We start from the raw sequence: 19,580 nt of genomic DNA on the forward strand, positions 1-19,580 counted from the left end.
CCCGGCCCCGCCCCCTCATTTGCTCGCGTTACACCAATGGGACGAGCTCAGTGACGTCATCAACGCGGAAGGGGCATCTTTCACTCAGGGACATCGGAATTGTCATAAGGAAGAGCGCGCCTTAGGATAGGATAGAATTCTTTATTGGCCAAGTGTGATTGGGCACACAAGAAATTTGTCTTTGGTCCATATGCTCTCAGTGTACGCAAGGAGAATAAAATACATTCATCGAGAATAAAAAGATACAACACTTAGTGATAGTCAAGGTTACTAATAAGCTACCAAGTCGTACTAGGAAACAAATAAAAAAAATATAAATTGAAAGATACAAGCGACATGGTTATAGTAATAGATAGATAGATACTAGTAAGGAAGAGAATAATAGTAATACAATCTTAGTAAATTATTTGACAGTGTTGTGGGAATTAGTTGTTAAGCAGAGTGATGGCATTCAGGGAAAAACTGTCCTTGTGTCTAGTTGTTTTGGTGTGCAGTGTCTTATAGAGTCTTTTTGAGGGTAGAAGTTGAAACAATTTATGTCCAGGATGTGAAAGGTCTGTAGATATTTTCACAGCCCTCTTTTTGATTCGTGCAGTATACAGATCCTTTCCAGCTCATGTCGGATAACCTGTCTCGATTAAGGAAAGCGATGAAAGGCTGTCCAAAAGTTCCTCGCTCCCCCACCTTTATTTTTTTTAAGATTGAATCGGGCTACAGTAGTGCAAGTTGATTGGCAAAACTGTTGCTAATTACCAACTTTCCAAGATGCCCCCAAGTTTCATAATTAAGGGGGGGAAATAAATAGGGAAATTGTAAAGGCTCTGTTAATTGCTTGAGGAATGGATTCTTCTAAAAACTTTTCAAAATCTAAAATCCATTAAAATTAGCCCCTTGTGAGATATGTAGATTTGTTGTAGGAGGAAAGTAGAAAAAAACCATCTGTTGCTTTTTAATGCCTGAATAATAGAAAGGCAGATGCAGGTCATATAGCAGGAATACTATGAAAGTTTGAACCTTCATCCAGAGTCAGTCATGGTCCGGATGGGATGAAATACACTGAATCACTCCAAGCCCTGGTTGTCTTTTGTCAGTAAGCAGCAAAACTTCAACCCTCTTCCTCTGAATGGAGGAGAGGTGGTGTGATCTGGAGGTCTTCCCAGATAGCACTTAAGCTGCACACTTAGATTGCTGTCATGAGTGGTTTTCCCGTATTGGCTGGCACACCACTTATAACCCATTTTGAACCAGGAGGCTCCTGGGCTGGATTGCTAATATGTTTAGAGTGGGGCAATCCTTGGGGATGGTCAGGAAACTGCAGGTTTCCCAAATTGTGGAGCATTGAAGAGACACCGTAGGCCAGAAGATAACCTGGGGACTCAGAGGTCTTGCTTCTGTAGGTTTGAGTAGCCTTTCTATTCCAAAAACCTGAAAAACTTAGCAGTGTTTCTCAAATTTGGCAACTTTAAGATATGTAGATTTCAACCATGGAGAATTCTGGGATTTGAAATCCAAACATCTTAATGTTGTCAAGTTCAAGAACCACTGCTTTACAACAATTTTGCCTGTAACCAGGAGTGTCATGGTATGTGTGTGTTTGTGTGTTAATTGCATATCTTTTCTTTTAGCTTCTATACTGCGTTTGCACCTTATTGTCCACGACGCAAAATCTAAAGGTAGGAATAGGCTACAAAAACTATGACATAAACCAACAAATCGTCCAAGTATGAAGCTGGCCCGTTGAGACTATTGGGGGGGGGAAGTACCGCACTGTACAACTCTATTTATTTCCTATCTCTATGTCCGAGCGTTTAACCACGTCGATCTCAAAATCCTCTCGTCAAGCGAGAGGTCCCGGCGTGAATCTGCTTAGTCACCTCCTCCGCTACACCACGGGTGACGTCACACGCCCTCGTGCGCGCCCGCCGCCTTCAAAAACCCTTCTTTTGCCCTCGCCCGGCATGGCGGCCACGGCAGCTGCTTTTCTGGAGGAGTGACGGGGGTGGGGGGGAGGGGAGGGGAGGATGTTGCTGCGCGCGCAGCCCCGACAGGCGGCAAGGGTCACTTTCGAGGGAGCGACGCGCGCGCCCTCCCTCGCTTTGACCTCTGCCTCTTTTTTTTTTTTAAATTGGTCTTATCCTCGCGAGACTCAGGTAAGAAGCCGAACGGGCAGGAAAGCCTCATCCTACCTCCCCCCCCCTCGGTTCACTTCCCAGAAGGGGAGTGGAAGGAAAAGCTGCCTCAGGGTTCGTTCGCGCGTGGTTCCTCTTTGGTCGCGTGCTGTCCCGAGGGTGCTGGGCGGTTAGTCGCGCGCTCAGGGGGTGACTGACCCGGGAGGGAGGAGGAGGCCGTGGTGGGAGGTCGGAGCCCACATAGGCGGGTGCGTTGGAGAGGGCTACTCCCTTATCATCTTTCTCCCTTTCTCTCCCCCCCCCCACTTTTCCCCCTCCCAACTTTTACTCAGGTCGCCCTACGAGGGCCACTGAGACCCCCACTTCCTTCCCAGTCACCAAACGCTTCTCTTCATTTCTTGTGCGCCCCCGGTCTCCTCAGAGCTAGCTGGGGAGCATGGGTTTAGTAGTCACGGTTCTGTGCTGAGGGTGGGAGCATCGTTTGGGCTCAGCAGGTGGAATTTGGCCCGGCCTGGGGCCTTCAGTGGGCCTCGGTGGGAAGGGCGGGGTTCCTCTTAGTCACACCCCCCCGCCGGGTTTCTGTGAGCTGCAGCCATTTGGGAGACTTTGGAGCCCCCCCCAAAAAAATATCTTTTTTTACTTAAAGGGAAGGAATGGAATGGAAAAGGGGGTACATAGTCTATCATCTGGTTAGGTGGGTACGGTCCACTTTGTGGGCTGATAGGACAGCTCTTGTTCCTTCTTTTGCCTGCCACAAGGATTAAAAATATTGTGGCCTAAAAGTTTTTGTCTGGCAGAGACAGAATCAGGTGGTTGGGATATCCTGGTGATTATGCTGGGAGTATATACAGTACATACCTTTGCAGAGGTTACTGTTAACCATTAATCAAGGCCTCCAGGTAGACCAGACCAAGAAATCAGCAGAAAGAAAGGGGGGAAAAACCCTATTGGCCATAATAACAGAACTTTGCAAGTCTGATTTTGCTGGTTTCCTCCTCCATTGTCCACCCTTTTGCCTAAATAACAATTTTTTCAGGTTCCCTAAAAGTAATCTTCCTTATCTCTTTAACAACTCTAACCCATTTAGTTAGAAGAAAGCACAAGACAGACAAAATAATTGACCATAATTAGTTGGATACAGAACACTCTTGCAGGCAAAAAAAAAATAAAATTGCATGGGCAGAAAAGGGACAAAAACCAATAGGACTGCTGTTTGTGACTTGATAACTGAATGTGGGTATAAAGTTTTGAATGGAATAGAGGCTGAGCTCTCGTGCTCAGCCTAAATAAAAATGATGAACAATATAAGGCCACCTATCCCAAGAAGAAGTGAGTTAAAAAATCTAGAGGTGTTGTGGGAAGTAACTTCATATATTTGCTTTCTTATAAATAGATTTTTTTTTGTGATTGGCCATTTCCCTATTGTAGTCATTTTGTAACATCCCAAAAGTTGTTACAATTGTAACAAATCATTTTACAATCATTGTAAAACATGCAACAGATTTCTCTTCTCAAACTGTTTGATATATTTAAATTGATCCTTTAGACATTAAAGGGTTTTTTTGCCTACCTCACTTTCCTTCATAATGTTAATTAGCTTTATATAGTCATATAGGAAAATTATATACACTATTAAACTGAGAACTAGCAGATAGGGTTTTTTTTAACTTACACTAATTGAATTATTTAGGTATTGGAACTCTTTTCAACTTCTGGAGTTGTCAATCTGATTATCCATGATTTTTGGTTTAAACTCAAATGACTGACTGCTAAGTCATGTGATTACATGGTATGTTGCTTTACAATCACATATAGTGACAAAAATTCCAGTCCCAATTGGTGTCATTAACTGAGGACTACTTCTGTGTTATAAAATAGTTAACTATGTGTCTGCACATAAGTTTATGCATGCCTTCAAATCAGTGTTGACCTCTGGCAACTGACTGGACTAGTTCATGCAGTTTTCTTAGCAAGATTTCACAAACTGTTTGCCATTGACTGCTTTCTAGGGTTGAAAGAGAGTGACTGGTAAGAGGTCGCCTAGCTGACTTCATGTTAAGGTGAGGCTAGAACTCAGTCTATATGTGGAGGATAGATACACAATTCTGGGAAAAAGATAACTGCTTTAAGGGCTAGAAGAGAAAGCAGTCTTACTAAGATTAAAGCTGCAGACAGATTACTAATTTACTTCCTATAGAAAAATAGACAGCTGATCAATTTATTTGCATATTTTATAGTACAAATTATGGTAGGAGCGTCTGTATCTAAAGACTGTTTCTGTAAAATAAGTGATAGAATGACAAACATGGCTAGATTAGATTTATCTTTACAAAATTTCAAAATAACTTGAATAATAGCTGATAGTGTTATTGAAATATATTATGCTGTCCATTTAATTAGAAATTTGAAATATAGTTCACATAACATCTGTTTTTTAAATGTATTTTGGCAGGGAATTCTTGGGCTGTTTGCAATTTATCAGTTGTACAGACTGTCTAAACCAACATTTCCAGGCAGCTAATTGCTGTAAAGGGCTTTCTCAAGCACTGATCAGAGAGCTGACTTTCCTGCTTTCCTATTTAGTTCCTCTAGTTGTTGATCAACTATTCAGCAGGCTTTGGGGAACACTGAGATACAATGAAGTTGTGCCCTCTGTGCCCCTATCGGGGAGGTGGGGGGGGGAAGGAATGAGTCAGAGGCAAACACCTAAAATCTAAAGAGAAGAGAATGCAGATATGAATAGACAATCCCAAAGTGATCAGTGGGTTGAACTTACCCTGTTCCTTATAGGTCATGTAACTCTCATCTGTGGCAAAGCAAGGCAGATTGTGTACATCTGCAAATTGTCATCAGTTGCTGTTAGAAAAACTCTTTAACACCAATACTTGTAACCACAATATAAGGTTGCTTACCACGGTTGAGGATAAGAGAAACATGGAAATATGGCAAAATTAAGTACAGTAGGAATTGTTTGTACAATATTGAAAGGCAAGTGGGGAAAGACCATTAATCATCTACAAGGACCCTAATATCTATTACAATTTCTGTAATGAAGTATTATTTTAGAGGCTGGTATAGGTGCAAAAAACCAAATTAGGAAATCCACTAGTATACTTTGCCAAGGACCATTTCAGATCTCAAGTTGCTTATTAATTTTCAAGAAGGCTATTTGAACTGAATGCACATTTTTTCCAGTGCTTCTATATTTCATGTTATTGCAGTTAAAAAAATCCCACAGTAAGAAAGTGTGAATATTAGAAATAGTAAACATAAAAAAGTGACTTTCATACTATTTGTATGTTTTTCCTGTTTATCAATTTCTAAACAGAAATCTGTGATGGAATTTCTTGTTACGTTATTCAGCTTAGTAAAGCTATGTCAATCTGTAGAGGATTTTATAGTAGAATAGAGTTCAAAGGAGCTGTTTACATTATAACATTCCATGCAGAAATCCAAATTAAAGTATCCATGACTCGTAGATGTCCAGCCCCTGACTGAACATATTTACCCTGTTTCCCCACAAATAAGACATTCCCTGATAATAAGCCCAATCCGGCTTTTGAGCGCATGGCAATAAGGCCAAGCACTTATTTCAGGGTTCAAACAAATATAAGACAGGGTCTTATTTTCGGAAAAACATGGTAATGAAGGGATGTTCCAGCTCAATAAACAGTTCATCCTAAACTCTATTTTTTTTCATTTATTTATTACAGGTAGTTCAGTCTTATTGGAATAAAGTCTGACCAATGCGGAATAAAATACTTCTTTTAATATAATCTAACATTGCATTTGCTTTTTCTAAACCATTGTCACACCTATGAGTCATATTCAGTTTGCAGTCTATTACTGCTATTCCAAGATCTTTTTTCACAAGTCCTGTTAGCAAATCAGGTGATCCTAAAATACATATAATGATAAATTTGACAACTTGCTATAAAGTTTATATAACTTTTTATTTCCTTAGATATTTATGTTGATATGTGAACCTGCAGTTTAATAATAAATGTGTGCTGACATAATTGTGCTTATGAAAATAATCAGGATATAATTGCAAATTTCAAAAATTAAATTGTATTTTCCCTTAGACTATAAACGAAGAAAACATTACGTGGACCATAATCCTACGGAACTTTGGAAGCCAACTCAATGGCATCCTCTACTGCTGTACCTGTAGGTTTTCATTATGAAACAAAATATGTTGTCCTCAGTTATTTGGGTCTCTTGTCACAGGAAAAGCCTCAGGAACAGCCCTCTCTGTCTACTCAAGGTAAGATATTCAGTTCAGTTGCAGTTAAATATGTAATAAATGGAATTTTAAAATATTTTTAAAATGTAAATTGTGAACACTGTTTACTGAATGATAAGGTAATACACCAAAGTCTGGTGCTGAGAAAAAAAGGTAGTTATAGGTATTTTTAACTTAAGTAGCATTGTGTATATTTGAAAGGGTCTTAATTTTACTTTTAGTAAGTAATTCATTCCCATTGGGACTGGTCATCAACATTTAATTTTAATACTAATTCTAAATGTTAAGCATATGAGTAATGTGTAACTTATTAAATCATTTATGGTAGTAATCATAAGAGTTAGCTTTATCTCTAGAGAAAAAAATATCCTTAATACATATTTTGTAAATGTGAACCATCAAACAATTCTGGAACATTAACAGTTCATTTCCAGTTTTTTGGACAGTATTGTGCATGTGAATGTTATTTTAGTACCGCTCTACAATAAGAAATTTTATAAACCCCTTGAAACAGGGCATGTTGTTCTATATATTATTTTACCTGTATGGTGCCAAATCTTTATAGAATCATGGCAGCAGATAACATAGCAAAACACAATAACACTTGTTGTAAAGAATAGAACACCTCAGGTTCATAACCAAAAACAGCAATTAATGCACAAAGAATAAGTATGTGAATGTATAGTATGTCTGTGGAGATTCTCCGTTAAAGAAGCTTCTTGAATGAGAAGTGAAACATCCTCAAAACAAAAAACAAGAAAGTCCAGTTGCCTCCTGAAAAAGCACCTTTGGGACATAAATGAATGAATAAGTATCCAAATGCTGATGGCCATTCCTTGAAGTCCTGCAGAAAAGTTTGATCTTAGTAACTTCCAGAAATCAACCACTGAGGAGCCAATCTGTGTTCTAGAGGAAAACCTTTCTAGAGCATTGGTGCCATGATGGAAAAAGGGTACTTTGTAGTCTCAGTCTTCTCACTGACCTCCTAAAATGGAAGTACTGTTGCAGAAATTTGTAGTTACGTAAGAATCAGTGTTTCTTCTTCATAGCAAAAAAAAAAAAGCACTTTTTGTGAAATGAGACACTGCCATATATGCACCAGTCTGCGGCAGTCAGAAAGTTTCACTTGGATTAGTGAAACTTTCACTTTAATTTTCTAGAGGTGGGGAGCATGTTTTCTTCTGCAAACAGCTTCATGAATAAGAAGGAAAAAATAACAATAATATAATATTCTAGTTAAGAGAGTATACTATTTAAATAGTAAATGTAAATAAAACTGTTCTAAGAATTAATATGTGCATTATTCTAAGAATGTCCTTGCGCTCAGTCACTCAAGTCCTCTTCATCTCTTGAGTTGGACAATTGCAGCACACTCTACATGGAGCTGCCCTTGAAGAATATCTGGAAACTTTAGCTGGTATAGAACACAGTTGTGCAGGCAGTTCTTGGTGCTCCTAGGGCTGCCCATGTTACACCATTGTTGTGAGCTGCATTGACTGCCAGTTTGCTTCCGGGTCTACTTCAGGGTATTGGAAGCCTTTAATGCCAACACCCTGCCCTTTGTGGCATGAGCCCAGGTTATCTGAGAAACCAGCTCATCCTGATGGGATTAGTCTGCCCCACCCAAATTGACAGAAAAGGCATACTGCAGGCCCCCATCGATCAAGGAATTTTGGCTGACAAAAGTCCAGGAGAAGAGCCTTTTCGGCTGTGGCACCTGCCCTCTATTTATTTATTTATTTATTTATTTACATTTATATCCCGCCCTTCTCCGAAGACTCAGGGCGGCTTACAGTGTATAAGGCAATAGTCTCATTCTATTTGTATATTTACAAAGTCAACTTATTGCCCCCCCAACAATCTGGGTCCTCATTTTACCTACCTTATAAAGGATGGAAGGCTGACTCTAGAACATCCTGTCATCGTCCCCCCATTCCCCTCCCTGCCCCCTGAGTGAGATTTATACCCTTCCTTCTGGCCTTCCGGAAGGGCTTGAAGATCTGGTTCTGTTAGCTGACTTGGAGCCCAAATTGACAAGTGGTATCTTGGAGTTGGTTAATGGATTTAGCCAGACCCCACCCCTTCCCCATGCACACATTGCTCCCTTCCTTTCTATCTTGATTAAATGAATTTCAGATGTATGGTTTGTATTTATTGTTTTAATTTTTTTATATGGTATTTTAATTGTAGGACTGTAAGCGGCCTAGAGTTGCTTTGGTGAGGTGGATGGCATAAAAATTTAATAATAAATAAAAATAAATAATCTTCCTGGAAATTAAATATCTCAGCTTTGCGGATATTTATAGGTATTGATCCCCAAAGACCTCACTTTAATTAGTCTTAGTTTTCTTCCAGTTTTCATTATTAAATATGTATTTACAGCACTATCCCACTAATGTAAATGTAAAAGGATTCAATAATAGGTGTAGTGTTCCTTATGATTAGTTCTCTTCAGTTATGCTTTGCTGTTTGAAAAGTTTGCTTAAATTTTTCCATGTATTAAGTAAACAACCTTGACTTTCTAAGTTTATGATAAAATAGAGTACATTTGCTTTAGTGCAAATATATGTACTAGTGATTGATCTTCGCTGCTCATCCGTGCACAGATCCATCTACGTTCTCACAAGCTGTAGAAAAAGAGGTCTTGGAGAAAGTTAAAGCCGAAATTGAGGAAGAATTGAAACATCTTGATGAAGAAATATTGGAAGGTCTGTACATATTGGTATACTTTTTTTCCTGTATTATTAATGCTATGAAAGAGTATTATTTTTCCTTCTTCCCAAAAAGACTCTTAAAGCAAACATCACTACCATGATTTGACCACTCATTTACCTTGTTAATCACAGCTTTTGAAATATTTGCTATAAAGGTATAATCCAACAAGATTTAAATTAACTGTTTTGACAATTTTCATTGGAGGTTGAGCGGGCATGAATAAAAATAGAAATCCTACGTATTATTACTCTGTTTATTTTAGTATTATATGATGGGTTACCTTTTATTTTTCTGTACCTTTATTGTATTCTTCCTGAGTTGTATTCTGAATAATGTACACTTTAATGAATTCCTCTTTTTATAATATATTGTTTTCACTTGTGATATAAATTCTTGCCAAATGAATTCTGCTGTTTATTTTCAGCTTTCACTACAACTGGCTTTGACTGCCACACATCTCCAGTATTTAGTCCTGCAAACCCAGAGACTTCAATTGAAGACTGCTTAGCTCATCTCGGAGAGAAAGTATTCCAAGAATTGAAAGAACCCATTGAAAAGGCATTAGAGATCCTACTTAGCAAGTGAGTTCTCATTTGCTTTGCTCAGCAGGAAGGTACTTGCTCTTAAAATTCTCACAATTTTGATAATGCTGATGTGACTGAATTTTGCTACAGCTTTTTGTTACCTTAATTGATTTGCTCTCAAAAGTATGTGCTTGCTGATTATTGCAGGAAATGAACTAGCACTTTTTCTATTATTTAAACCTGGAATTTTGATCCAACACAAAGAAAGCACATTTTTCATACCCAGTGGCCAACAAAATAAAATGGCCAACAAAATGAAAGGTTATTTATTTATTAACATATGACATATCATACATGGACTAGCAATATATATTAATGTTTCAACTATAAGTACAACCCAGTAAAATATAAATGTTTAAAAGATCTATGTTCAAATATCAATGTCTAGAAGAGGGGTATCAAACTCAAGGCCCGTGGGCTGGATCCGGCCACTGGGGTGCTTAAATCTGGCCTGCGAGGCTGGCCTGAAAATATGAAAGGACTGGCCTGCGGTGCCTCTGGTGCCTAAAACAGGCTGCATGCAGCCCCCCTATGCCTCGTTTTCACCCTCTATGGCCTCCTACAGCATTCTGTCAGCTGAAAATGGCTCCAAAAATGAGCCAAAAACAGCCTGAAAAATGGTCTGAAAAACAGCTTATAATGGCCTGAAAAACAAGCCAAAAACAGCCCCAGCAGAGTGCTGCAGGAAGCCATGGAGAGTGAAAACCAGGTGCAAGGGGGCCACACGCAGACTCCCCGCACCGCCCCCCCCCCAATATATACTGGATGCTATACTATAGGGCTAATACTGATATCTTTGTATTTTACGAACCACAAATGTTGCCAAACACATAGTGGGTGTACGTTTTCTATTAAAATTGCTTCTCTATTTTCATAGGGGAAGCATTCCTGACATTTAATAAGGTATCAAGTAGAAAAGTGGAACTTGCTGTAATGTAGGTCATGAATAGGTGTTAATGTTAGGTAGGAAATTGATCCCTTTGCTAAAACTACACTGTTTATCAGTTACTTATGCTTGCATAGATCAGGTATAAACAATGATAATACAGTCATTGAAGTGTTCTATTAAACTTTACATATACAAGAACCTGTCATATATACAGGACATATTTGTTGGTTTCCTTTTCCTGCCTGATATCTTTATCTAACTTTATTAAAGAAGTTATAACAAGTTGGCAAATTGGTCTCAGAAAGCAAAGCATGATCAGATATAGTACACTGGTTGTACTTCGATTGGGTTGTTGAAAAAATTGATATGTAAAACTGAGATATTATAAAACTGAGCATTCATATTGTGCATTAATACTATCAATGTTAATATAAGATAAAGAGTATCACAATAACTTGCTATATGTGATACCCCTCTGTGTTATATAATACTATAGATTACAAATTCAATTCCATTTTATTTTGGTCTGTGAGGTAGATACAGCAGTGTATGGAATTTCAAACTGCAGTAATTTGTAAAAGAAAGAATTTTAAAAGGCATTGGAGTTTTATTCTATCTAGAAAAACTATTCTTGTCTTTCTTAAACAAGCTTTGCAATCTATAAAGCATCTGTAGAACCAAATATGGCAGGGGAAGATTTAGAGTTGAGATTGCTCTGATTATCCTGAAAAACATGATATGAAAATTTGAGAAATGGTATTGCATTTAATAGGGACGCGGTGGCTTAGTGGGTAAGACACTGAGCTTGTCGATCGAAAGGTCGGCAGTTCAGCAGTTCGAATCCCTAGTGCCGCATAATGGGGTGAGCTCCCATTATTTGTCCCAGCTTCTGCCAACCTAGCAGTTCTAAAGCAGGTAAAAAATGCTAGTAGAAAAATAGGGACCAGCTTTGGTAGGAAGGTAACAGTGATCCATGCGCCTTTGGCATTGAGTCATGCCGGCCACATGACCACGGAGACATCTTCGGACGGCACTGGCTCTTCAGCTTTGAAACGGAGATGAGCACCGTCTCCTAGAGTCGGGAACGACTAGCACAAATGTGCGAGGGGAACCTTTACCTTTTTATTACATTTAAGAACAGATCATCAACACAATTTTTCATTTTATAGTAATTCCTTCTTCGTCATACAAATGACTTTAGGGTAATTCTCTATTAGCATTATTCATGTAAAATCAGGTACATAAATAAATCACAATAGAATTATTGGCTGATAACTGTCACTAGAGTGAAGAAACCCTAATTTATATTCTGCTCAATTCCAAATGGCTCTGTGTGATTTACAATACAATAACTGCTTGACAGATTTCAGATAAGAATATATGCTTTCTGTCAGCTTGTTGAGACAGCAAAAGCCTGTCTCTAGTGTTTGATATATAGTAGCTATTGTATAATATAGATTAATATTTATGTAGTATAAGTGGCATTTTATTTCCCTCATTAAGTTCTCAGATGCGCTAAGGTAACATTGTCTTCATAAATTGTTTCTAGGAAAAAAAATTAAAAAAGTAAAGATAGTTCTCAGGTTATGCCACTTGTTCAGCAACTGTTCAAAGTTATGCTGGTGCTGTGTAAGGGGGACTTTCGATCAGTCCTCAAAGATGCAGCTGTCAAGCATCTCTGTGGTCTTGTGATTGCAATTGTAGCACTTGGCAACCAATTCGCAATTGTAGTGGTTGCAGCATTCTCTGATGACTTAAGTGTCCTTTACAAGGTTCTCTGCCACCTTCCCACAAACAAAGTCAGTTGAGAAGCTGGCAAGAGGTCATAGGTTGCTTTTGCTCTTGCTCCTGCTATTTTTAATCCTGGGGAGCCCCAGGTGGCATAGAGAATTCATACTTGGTTGGGTCTACCTGCCTACAGCACCAGCCCTCTGTAGTGCCCATCCACAGTACCTGCCCATAGCTCTCACCTACTGGTCTGCTTGCCTGGGAAACAATTTCAGTACCTCGTCCCACATTGAAGTCCTTGCTTAACAACCCTAACAGTTCTTGCTTAATAACAACAATAACAAGGACTGCCAGGATTGCTGTCATTAAGTGATTCAGTCACATGAGATCACAGTTGATGACCACATCAGTTTGTGATGGAAATTCCTGTCCCAATTGCTATTGTAGCCTGAGGACTACCTGTAATACAGCCAGTTTCCATAACTTAGAAAAAGAATTTCTGAAAAACATAGTTGGTCAGAAAAATACTTTCCACAGCTGAAAATGATGTTCTCCAGTATTCCATAAAGCCCTATGTTGGAAAAACAGCAATTATACTGTAATTTAGGGCTAAATATTTCATTTCTTGATGTCAACTAGATGTTATAATTAAACCTATGGCTGTCGAGATAATCTGGGACACATACATGGTGGTGCTGTAAACTTGGTTTATTTAATTAGGACTGCACCTATTTAATACAATGTTACAGCCGATGCAACACCTATCTAAACTTGATTAATCTGGAAAATCTAAGCAATGTCAGAGCCACTTAGTTATTAGAGGAGAACTGAGGAGGAAGTCCCAGGACAGAAGGTTAGACTGGGAAGCTGGAAAAAATATTCCAGAAGAAGGTTGTGTCAAGCTACAAGTTGGAAGCCATAACACTGTGGTTCAGTTAGCTTAATCCAGATTCAGTATTGCTTAAAGCTGATTCACAGCAATGGTGGAATTTAAATTGATAACTGATTGCTCTAAGCAAAAAATGTCTGATATACAAATCCACACATTACGCTCAATGCATTCCTTCTGGTGTGTCCTGTGTCTTTAAAGGATGCATCTAAATTGAATTTTAACTGAAACATCTTTGTTCACTCATGTATTATATATTCCTGTACTATGAGATTGTTGTCTTCCCATAGGAATGTGTGAAGCTTAGTACAAGGAGGCAGAATTGTAATTTGAAGTTAACAAAAATACAGTCAAGACATGCTTGTTTATTTTGAATGAGTTTAAATCCTTGAGGAAAAATGAATTGCATTCTGCAGCATGGAAGAAATGCTGTTGGTCTGGTTAAACACTTCTGTATTGTAGAGAAAAATCAATGAATTGTGGGAAATGAGCGGTGGGAATTGTCCCTATCTTCATACAAGGGAGCATGTGATACTGATACTTGGGAAGTTCTATAGATTATCATGAAGTGGTCATTCTGTGAGAACCTTGAAAACAATGTGGTGGATAGTTAATATTGTAGAAGTAATAAAATTGTTGCTTGCAGAATTATATCCATTTTTATAACAAAAATGTAAATGATTGGAGGAGTTCAAAGTGGTTTGCTTCTGTTATTAAACTGTATTAATACCTGTGATTTATCATACAAATCAGAAAATTTGGGCTTCTCTGAGGGAGGTAAATAAGCCAGCTTCTAAATATACAATTTGAACCTGATTTTTAATTAACTAGAGTGTATAGTGGTTAAATAATGGATTTTAAAGGTAGCTAATTCAATCTAGGTTACATAAAATACCATCTATTAAAAACAGAATTTGAATCTTCCATTTTTTTCCTGAGGAGTATAAAAAGACACTTGTGAACTATTTAACTTTTCTTAGGAAGTCATTGCACCCTGAATTCTGTATAATGATGGGATGCAAATTAAAATATTTAGGATTTTGACAATGTCCGTTTATGAATGGAGGGCAGTTTCACACCTGCTCAAAACATGAAGTGTGGCAAAATTTAGTTAACATGGTGTTATGCTTTTGCTGTTTGCTTTTCAAAGTCTGTGTAATTTTTATCATCAGTTGTGTGGTTTAAGCTGTTAATAGATTGGACCAACTTCTTGAAACCAAAGAACTGCTTTGGCCTTTTTGATTGGGTTAATATGGTTAATTTAGTAGTGTACAGGTATCATGAAAAATGTTATATTTTGCCTTTCTTTAGTTTCATTATCTTCCTTTTGGTTTCTCTCATTCAGACCAGTGAATTATCAGGAATATAAAGAGAGGACGCAGGAAGCAGCAAATCATGCTAGTGGATGGAGCAAGGTAATGACCAGCTCATTTTTTAAAACTTATTTTCACTGGCTATTGAGTCAGTGCCAGTTGAATTACCTGAAACATAAAATACCCAATTTCTTAATTCATAGTTAGATTCAGGATGGATGGACAGACAGTTTTATTTAACTTGGTTAGCTAGTGATGTCTACAGCATTCCTTTTCAGGGACATCTTCTTTGAGACAACTCCGATTCACTAATAATTAGTTGGGAAAAATAATTATTGTTGAGTAAGTACATTACATATTTAATATGTTTTGTTTACAGTGCATATTAATGCATGTATATGAAGTGTAAAGACATTGGAGTACATGATATGAAGGATTAACAGAAATCAGTAATGCAAACTAAAAATTATGATCCAGAAAAGGTCCTGTTTGATTCCAGTAGCATTTTTTTTTAAGGCAAGGCTTTCAGTCTACTGCCTTATCAACAAAGAAATATTACTGTTGCTTTCTGACCCAAAAATTGTAAGTTGGCTGTAGCTTTCACCTACACCTCATTGCATTAGTGGCAGAAAACAAATGAAACAACTTTTGGGCAATATTGTTTCATTTTCTTCATGAAATGACTGGAGAAATAATCTAGGTCATTTAGGTTAAAGTGTCAATAATATTTTGATTAGATGTAGACCTACTCTTCTTTCCATTTAGTAATCTTAAAAATGGGGGCTATTTTTAACCCAATAATCCTGCAAAACTCAAAACAAATGCCTGGAGGAAATTCTGAGATAATGTAAAAAAACCAAAAAACTTAATTTTGATAAACAATGAATGAAGAAACTTATTATGAGATAAATTAGCCTTCTGGACAATAACATAATTGACAAGTATTCTATTAAGTATTATTCTAATATTGTTTCAGATTTGAACATGTTAAGGTCTTAACTTTTGCTCCTCTTATAAATAATATATGTATATTTTTGATGGGCTTTTCTTCATATAAGTATAATGGGGATGCTTGCATGAATACTGTATGCCCACACACAAATGCATAACATGCATAAAATATTTTAAATGTAGAAAATCTTGTCATTATGCCACAATGTTACAGTTCCTGGTCCTTACTTTTTCTAGGTTTTAGTTCCCCTGGTGATTCTTCAGAGGTTCTTGGTAGAGCTGTCCAGACAGGGCCAAGAACCACTTGGTGCACTTCTGAACTTTGGAGTGACCTACCTTGAAGATTATGTTGCAGATTACATCATCCAGCAAGGTGGATGGGTAAGACAGATAATAAATATTTGACTATATATTTCTTCTGAAATGACAGCTTCAGATATGTTTATTTTAGTGTGACAATGGCTTTAACATAAAGCATATAGCTTTCTTTCTTTGTGAAAATACCAGAGAATGATCAAAGATTTTGTTAAAACTGACTTTAAAAATTCTCACTGGTCTCTGCATGAGACAAAGCTTATTCCTAAATAATTTTTTTTTCTTGTGGCGTTTAACCTAATCTAATCTTCAGATTTTAGAAGAAGTATCAAACAGCAAGAAGCAATTCCATTTTATCCATTTTATCCGTTTATCCAACTTTTGTGAATGTGATAAATTCTATAAATTCTTTTTCATTTTTTATTTTCTAATGATTGATATTTTCTAGAGTTTTCCTCCCCATTTTTACATTTGATATTTATACTATTCTGAGCGGAAAACTCCTTGGTTTAATTGTATTTTCTTTTAAGCATCATAAGATTTTCTTTCCTCAATTTTATTAACCATTAAATATTAGGAAATTACCCTTCTAAAAATTGGATAGTTATTGTTCTGCAAGAAATCAGTTTCATTTAAAATGTTATTTAAAGTAATGTTGAGTGTATAATGAAGCCTGCTTAAAACACAGTTCATTTCCTCCTTTTTCTCTTCTATTTTTGCAAAAGTTGTGAAGTGGAGCTTAGGGCACCCAGATTATTCCTTACTGGGAGGCAGAACAACACTAGATTTAAACAGAATTAATCTGGGATTAGTGAAATTATCTCCCAAGTAGTTTTAAAACCTCTCTATATTTGATAATATAGATTATGCTATTATGTAGGTTATGTTCTATTTGATTTGTTACACATTTCTTTCTCATTCTCTCCTCTTCCTCCCTTTTTCCCCTGCCTTGGTATAACAAATGATTTAATTTCATTTTTTGAACTACCCCTGAAGTTTGAAGCAGGATTCATATCCAGCTACAATCTTAAATTTTAAATTTGATGAAAGTTAGTTTCCAGTTTGCCTTTGGCAGGCAAATAAAACTTTAGGCTTGCTTGTATGTTCATGCCATAGTTAACAGTGGAATTATTAGGCAGCCAATATACTATTTTAGCAATCCTAATGTCTACTAGCTTTTTCCACAAATTGTTGGAGAGATGCAGCTTCTAATATAAATGCAGGTCACACACTATTTCCAACAGAAGCAAATCATGCTGTGGTTAGCAGTATGGCTATTTTAGGTTCGCCATTGGAGCATCCCAAAGGACCAGACCAGGGACAAATCATATCAGAGAAAATCTGTGTGGTCACTAAAATTTAGCACTGAACTAATTTACTACATGCAGTATAAGTCTGCAATTAGATGATATACTCAATTGCTACTGGATTAGAAGTGAGTAATTCGAAGCTCTATTTCATCAGCTGTGGGTCATTTGTAAGACTTTTTAGCCATCCAGGCAGTTCTTGACTTACAAATCATTTAACAACCACATCACTTAGTGAAGGGAGTTCTGGCTGTAAGTTGTGATTGTCCAGTTATATCTCCCATTCAATAATTCATTTTGATGGGATTACAGGTCGCTTTCATTCCTCAATATATTTGATATAGTATTTATATTTGTGCTATACAAATATAGCACAATAGCTGTTCATGAAAATTTAGGGACTTCTGCTTCTAAGAAGTTAGGAAGGTTTACTGTGGAACGTTGTTTATAATGACTGGTTTTAATTATTTTAATTATTAAATCTCAGTGCTTAGTCATTCACTCAAATACAAGGGTTGCTTATTGTCTTTATGAACTGACTGTTTATACTGGGATAGATAGCTAGCAAGTCAGACAGACTTTCCAGAAGAGTTGTGAGCTCAAAAGTCTCATCTTGTAGTTAAAGATAATCCTTTTCCAAAGGTGCTGGGTTGGTCTGCATCTGTACCAGCATGGATAGATGTACGATAAAGAGTTAGTAGAGCCAAAGCATAAACAAAGCGCACAGATGTTACTATCACTTGGGCTTGGAGCATCTGGACAATCTTGTCAAGTTTAGTTAACTGGAAAGGAGTAAACTTGTTATCAGCTCTAAACACACTTTTTTCATTCTCATAAAACGTTGGATGCCTGAAAGAAATAACTGCTTCACAGAATTTTTGAAATTATTAAAGCTTTTTGAATATAACTACTTTTGCTAAAACTCTTCTGTAAATTAGGACTTTAAACTGATAGTGCTGCTTAGAAATGCTAAAAGTAATGTTGGAATAGAAAAAGGGAGCAAATCTTGCTTCAATTCAAGGACTGAGGTGGAATCAATCCTTCTGAATTGACTATCATTACTAAATCTTCTGGACTTTATGGATTATTTGTGAGGCTTGGTGGTGCTGACGTAGCAGTTCTATTCCTTACTAAATGGGAGTTTTAGTAGTTAGCGTGACAAGAGGGAGGTTGGTTTGGAGATTGTGCCAAATGTGGCTTGCTGTGAGGCTTTTCTTTTTCTCACTATCTTTTGACATTTACTTAGATCTTCACTTTGGGCCAGGCCACTGATGCAGTGGAACTTTTGATCCCTCATATAGGGGCTGTTGAGGTCTGAATGAGAAGAAACTAGAGAAAGCTCCATCCAAGCAAGACTAAGTTGCTGTTTATGCAAAAACCCAACTGTGGTGGAATGTTGTCTGGGGTTACAGGACTGGGGGGCGCTCTTTCTCAGAGGACAAAGAGACATTGGAGTTGGGGAATGTCTGGTAGGCAGGAAGTGAGCAAGGATGGACCATTCCTAGAAATTCCCAGAGCATATCTGTAGTTATGCAGATAGTTGATGGTAAGATTCTGTCTGTAGGCAAACAACACTAAAGAAACTACTCAGAAGTAACTCCATGTATTGTTCTTGTTTCTTTGGGCCTGACATTAACTATCTAATTCTCTGTCTACTCCATTGGTAATGTGATGAGGTAACATTTTCTGAAGTAGACTCACAACATGGGACATTGTCAATCTATACTCTCTGGCTATTATTAGATATATAGTTGGAGGCCATGGCCAGACAGACCTTTGTTCAGCTATGTCTAATGTGCCAGTTACAGCCTTTCCTGATAACAGTGATTCATGACCTTGTCACCTTCTGTATAAATTATTTCAATTTGCTCTACTAGGAAGCTGTAGTTGGTGACAAAACTCAGTAGTACTCTTATTGATGGGTGAGAACTGCTTCTCCCAACACCAGTGTTACAGATTCTGCTTTGGTTATAGTAAGCTTTCAGGTACAGTTCAAAGTGCCATTTTTGACCTATGATGGCCTAGATGGCTTGTACTTTAAGAACCATCTTGAAACAACATAATTGTTCAGTTTAAATGTCACATATGGGGAAGTTGAAGGTGTTTTTCTCAGCAAAAGATGGAAGGACTCAGAAGCTAATTCTTTTCAGCAGTGTTCCCTATTGTGTGCTGATATTTAGAAGGGTAGTCAGAAATGCTGTTTAGAAGACCTTTTAATAGTTATATTTTATTGAAGATGCTTATAATAGTACGATTTTGGTATTTTAAGATACCATAATTAATGGTTTTAGGCTGTATACCCCAAGAGTCTTATTGGAAGTGTGGTGATATAAAAAGTAAATAAATAAGACTATTTCTACTAGTACTTTCCACATGCTTAACTAATTTTAATTGGCAAGGGAGGAATAGTAGGTCAATCAAGATTGGCCTCAGCTCACAGAAGATGGACAATATACTCATTTTGTTTTCTTTGTAATTGGTTTCTTTATACTGAAATGCTTTGCTTTTAATTTT

The 19,580-nt window shown here is 37.3% G+C and overlaps 1 protein-coding gene across 5 annotated transcripts in view; it reads left to right on the forward strand.

The window, feature by feature from the left end:
• The first annotated feature begins 2,016 nt into the window (after nt 1-2,016).
• BCL2L13 (BCL2 like 13) overlaps nt 2,017-19,580 on the forward strand; it is a 28,356-nt gene continuing 10,792 nt past the window's right edge. Inside the window, exons 1-6 of one of the 5 annotated variants that reach the window (XM_058190523.1) lie at nt 2,017-2,150; nt 6,215-6,396; nt 8,982-9,083; nt 9,515-9,671; nt 14,526-14,595; nt 15,682-15,825. In XM_058190523.1, the coding sequence (XP_058046506.1) occupies nt 6,276-6,396; nt 8,982-9,083; nt 9,515-9,671; nt 14,526-14,595; nt 15,682-15,825 (594 nt within the window). In that variant the 5' untranslated portion in view covers nt 2,017-2,150; nt 6,215-6,275. The other 4 variants (XM_058190525.1, XM_058190526.1, XM_058190527.1 and 1 more) reach the window with 4 other exon arrangements.

The sequence above is a fragment of the Ahaetulla prasina genome, chromosome 7 (genome assembly GCF_028640845.1).
Source record: "Ahaetulla prasina isolate Xishuangbanna chromosome 7, ASM2864084v1, whole genome shotgun sequence".
Lineage (NCBI taxonomy): Eukaryota > Metazoa > Chordata > Lepidosauria > Squamata > Colubridae > Ahaetulla > Ahaetulla prasina.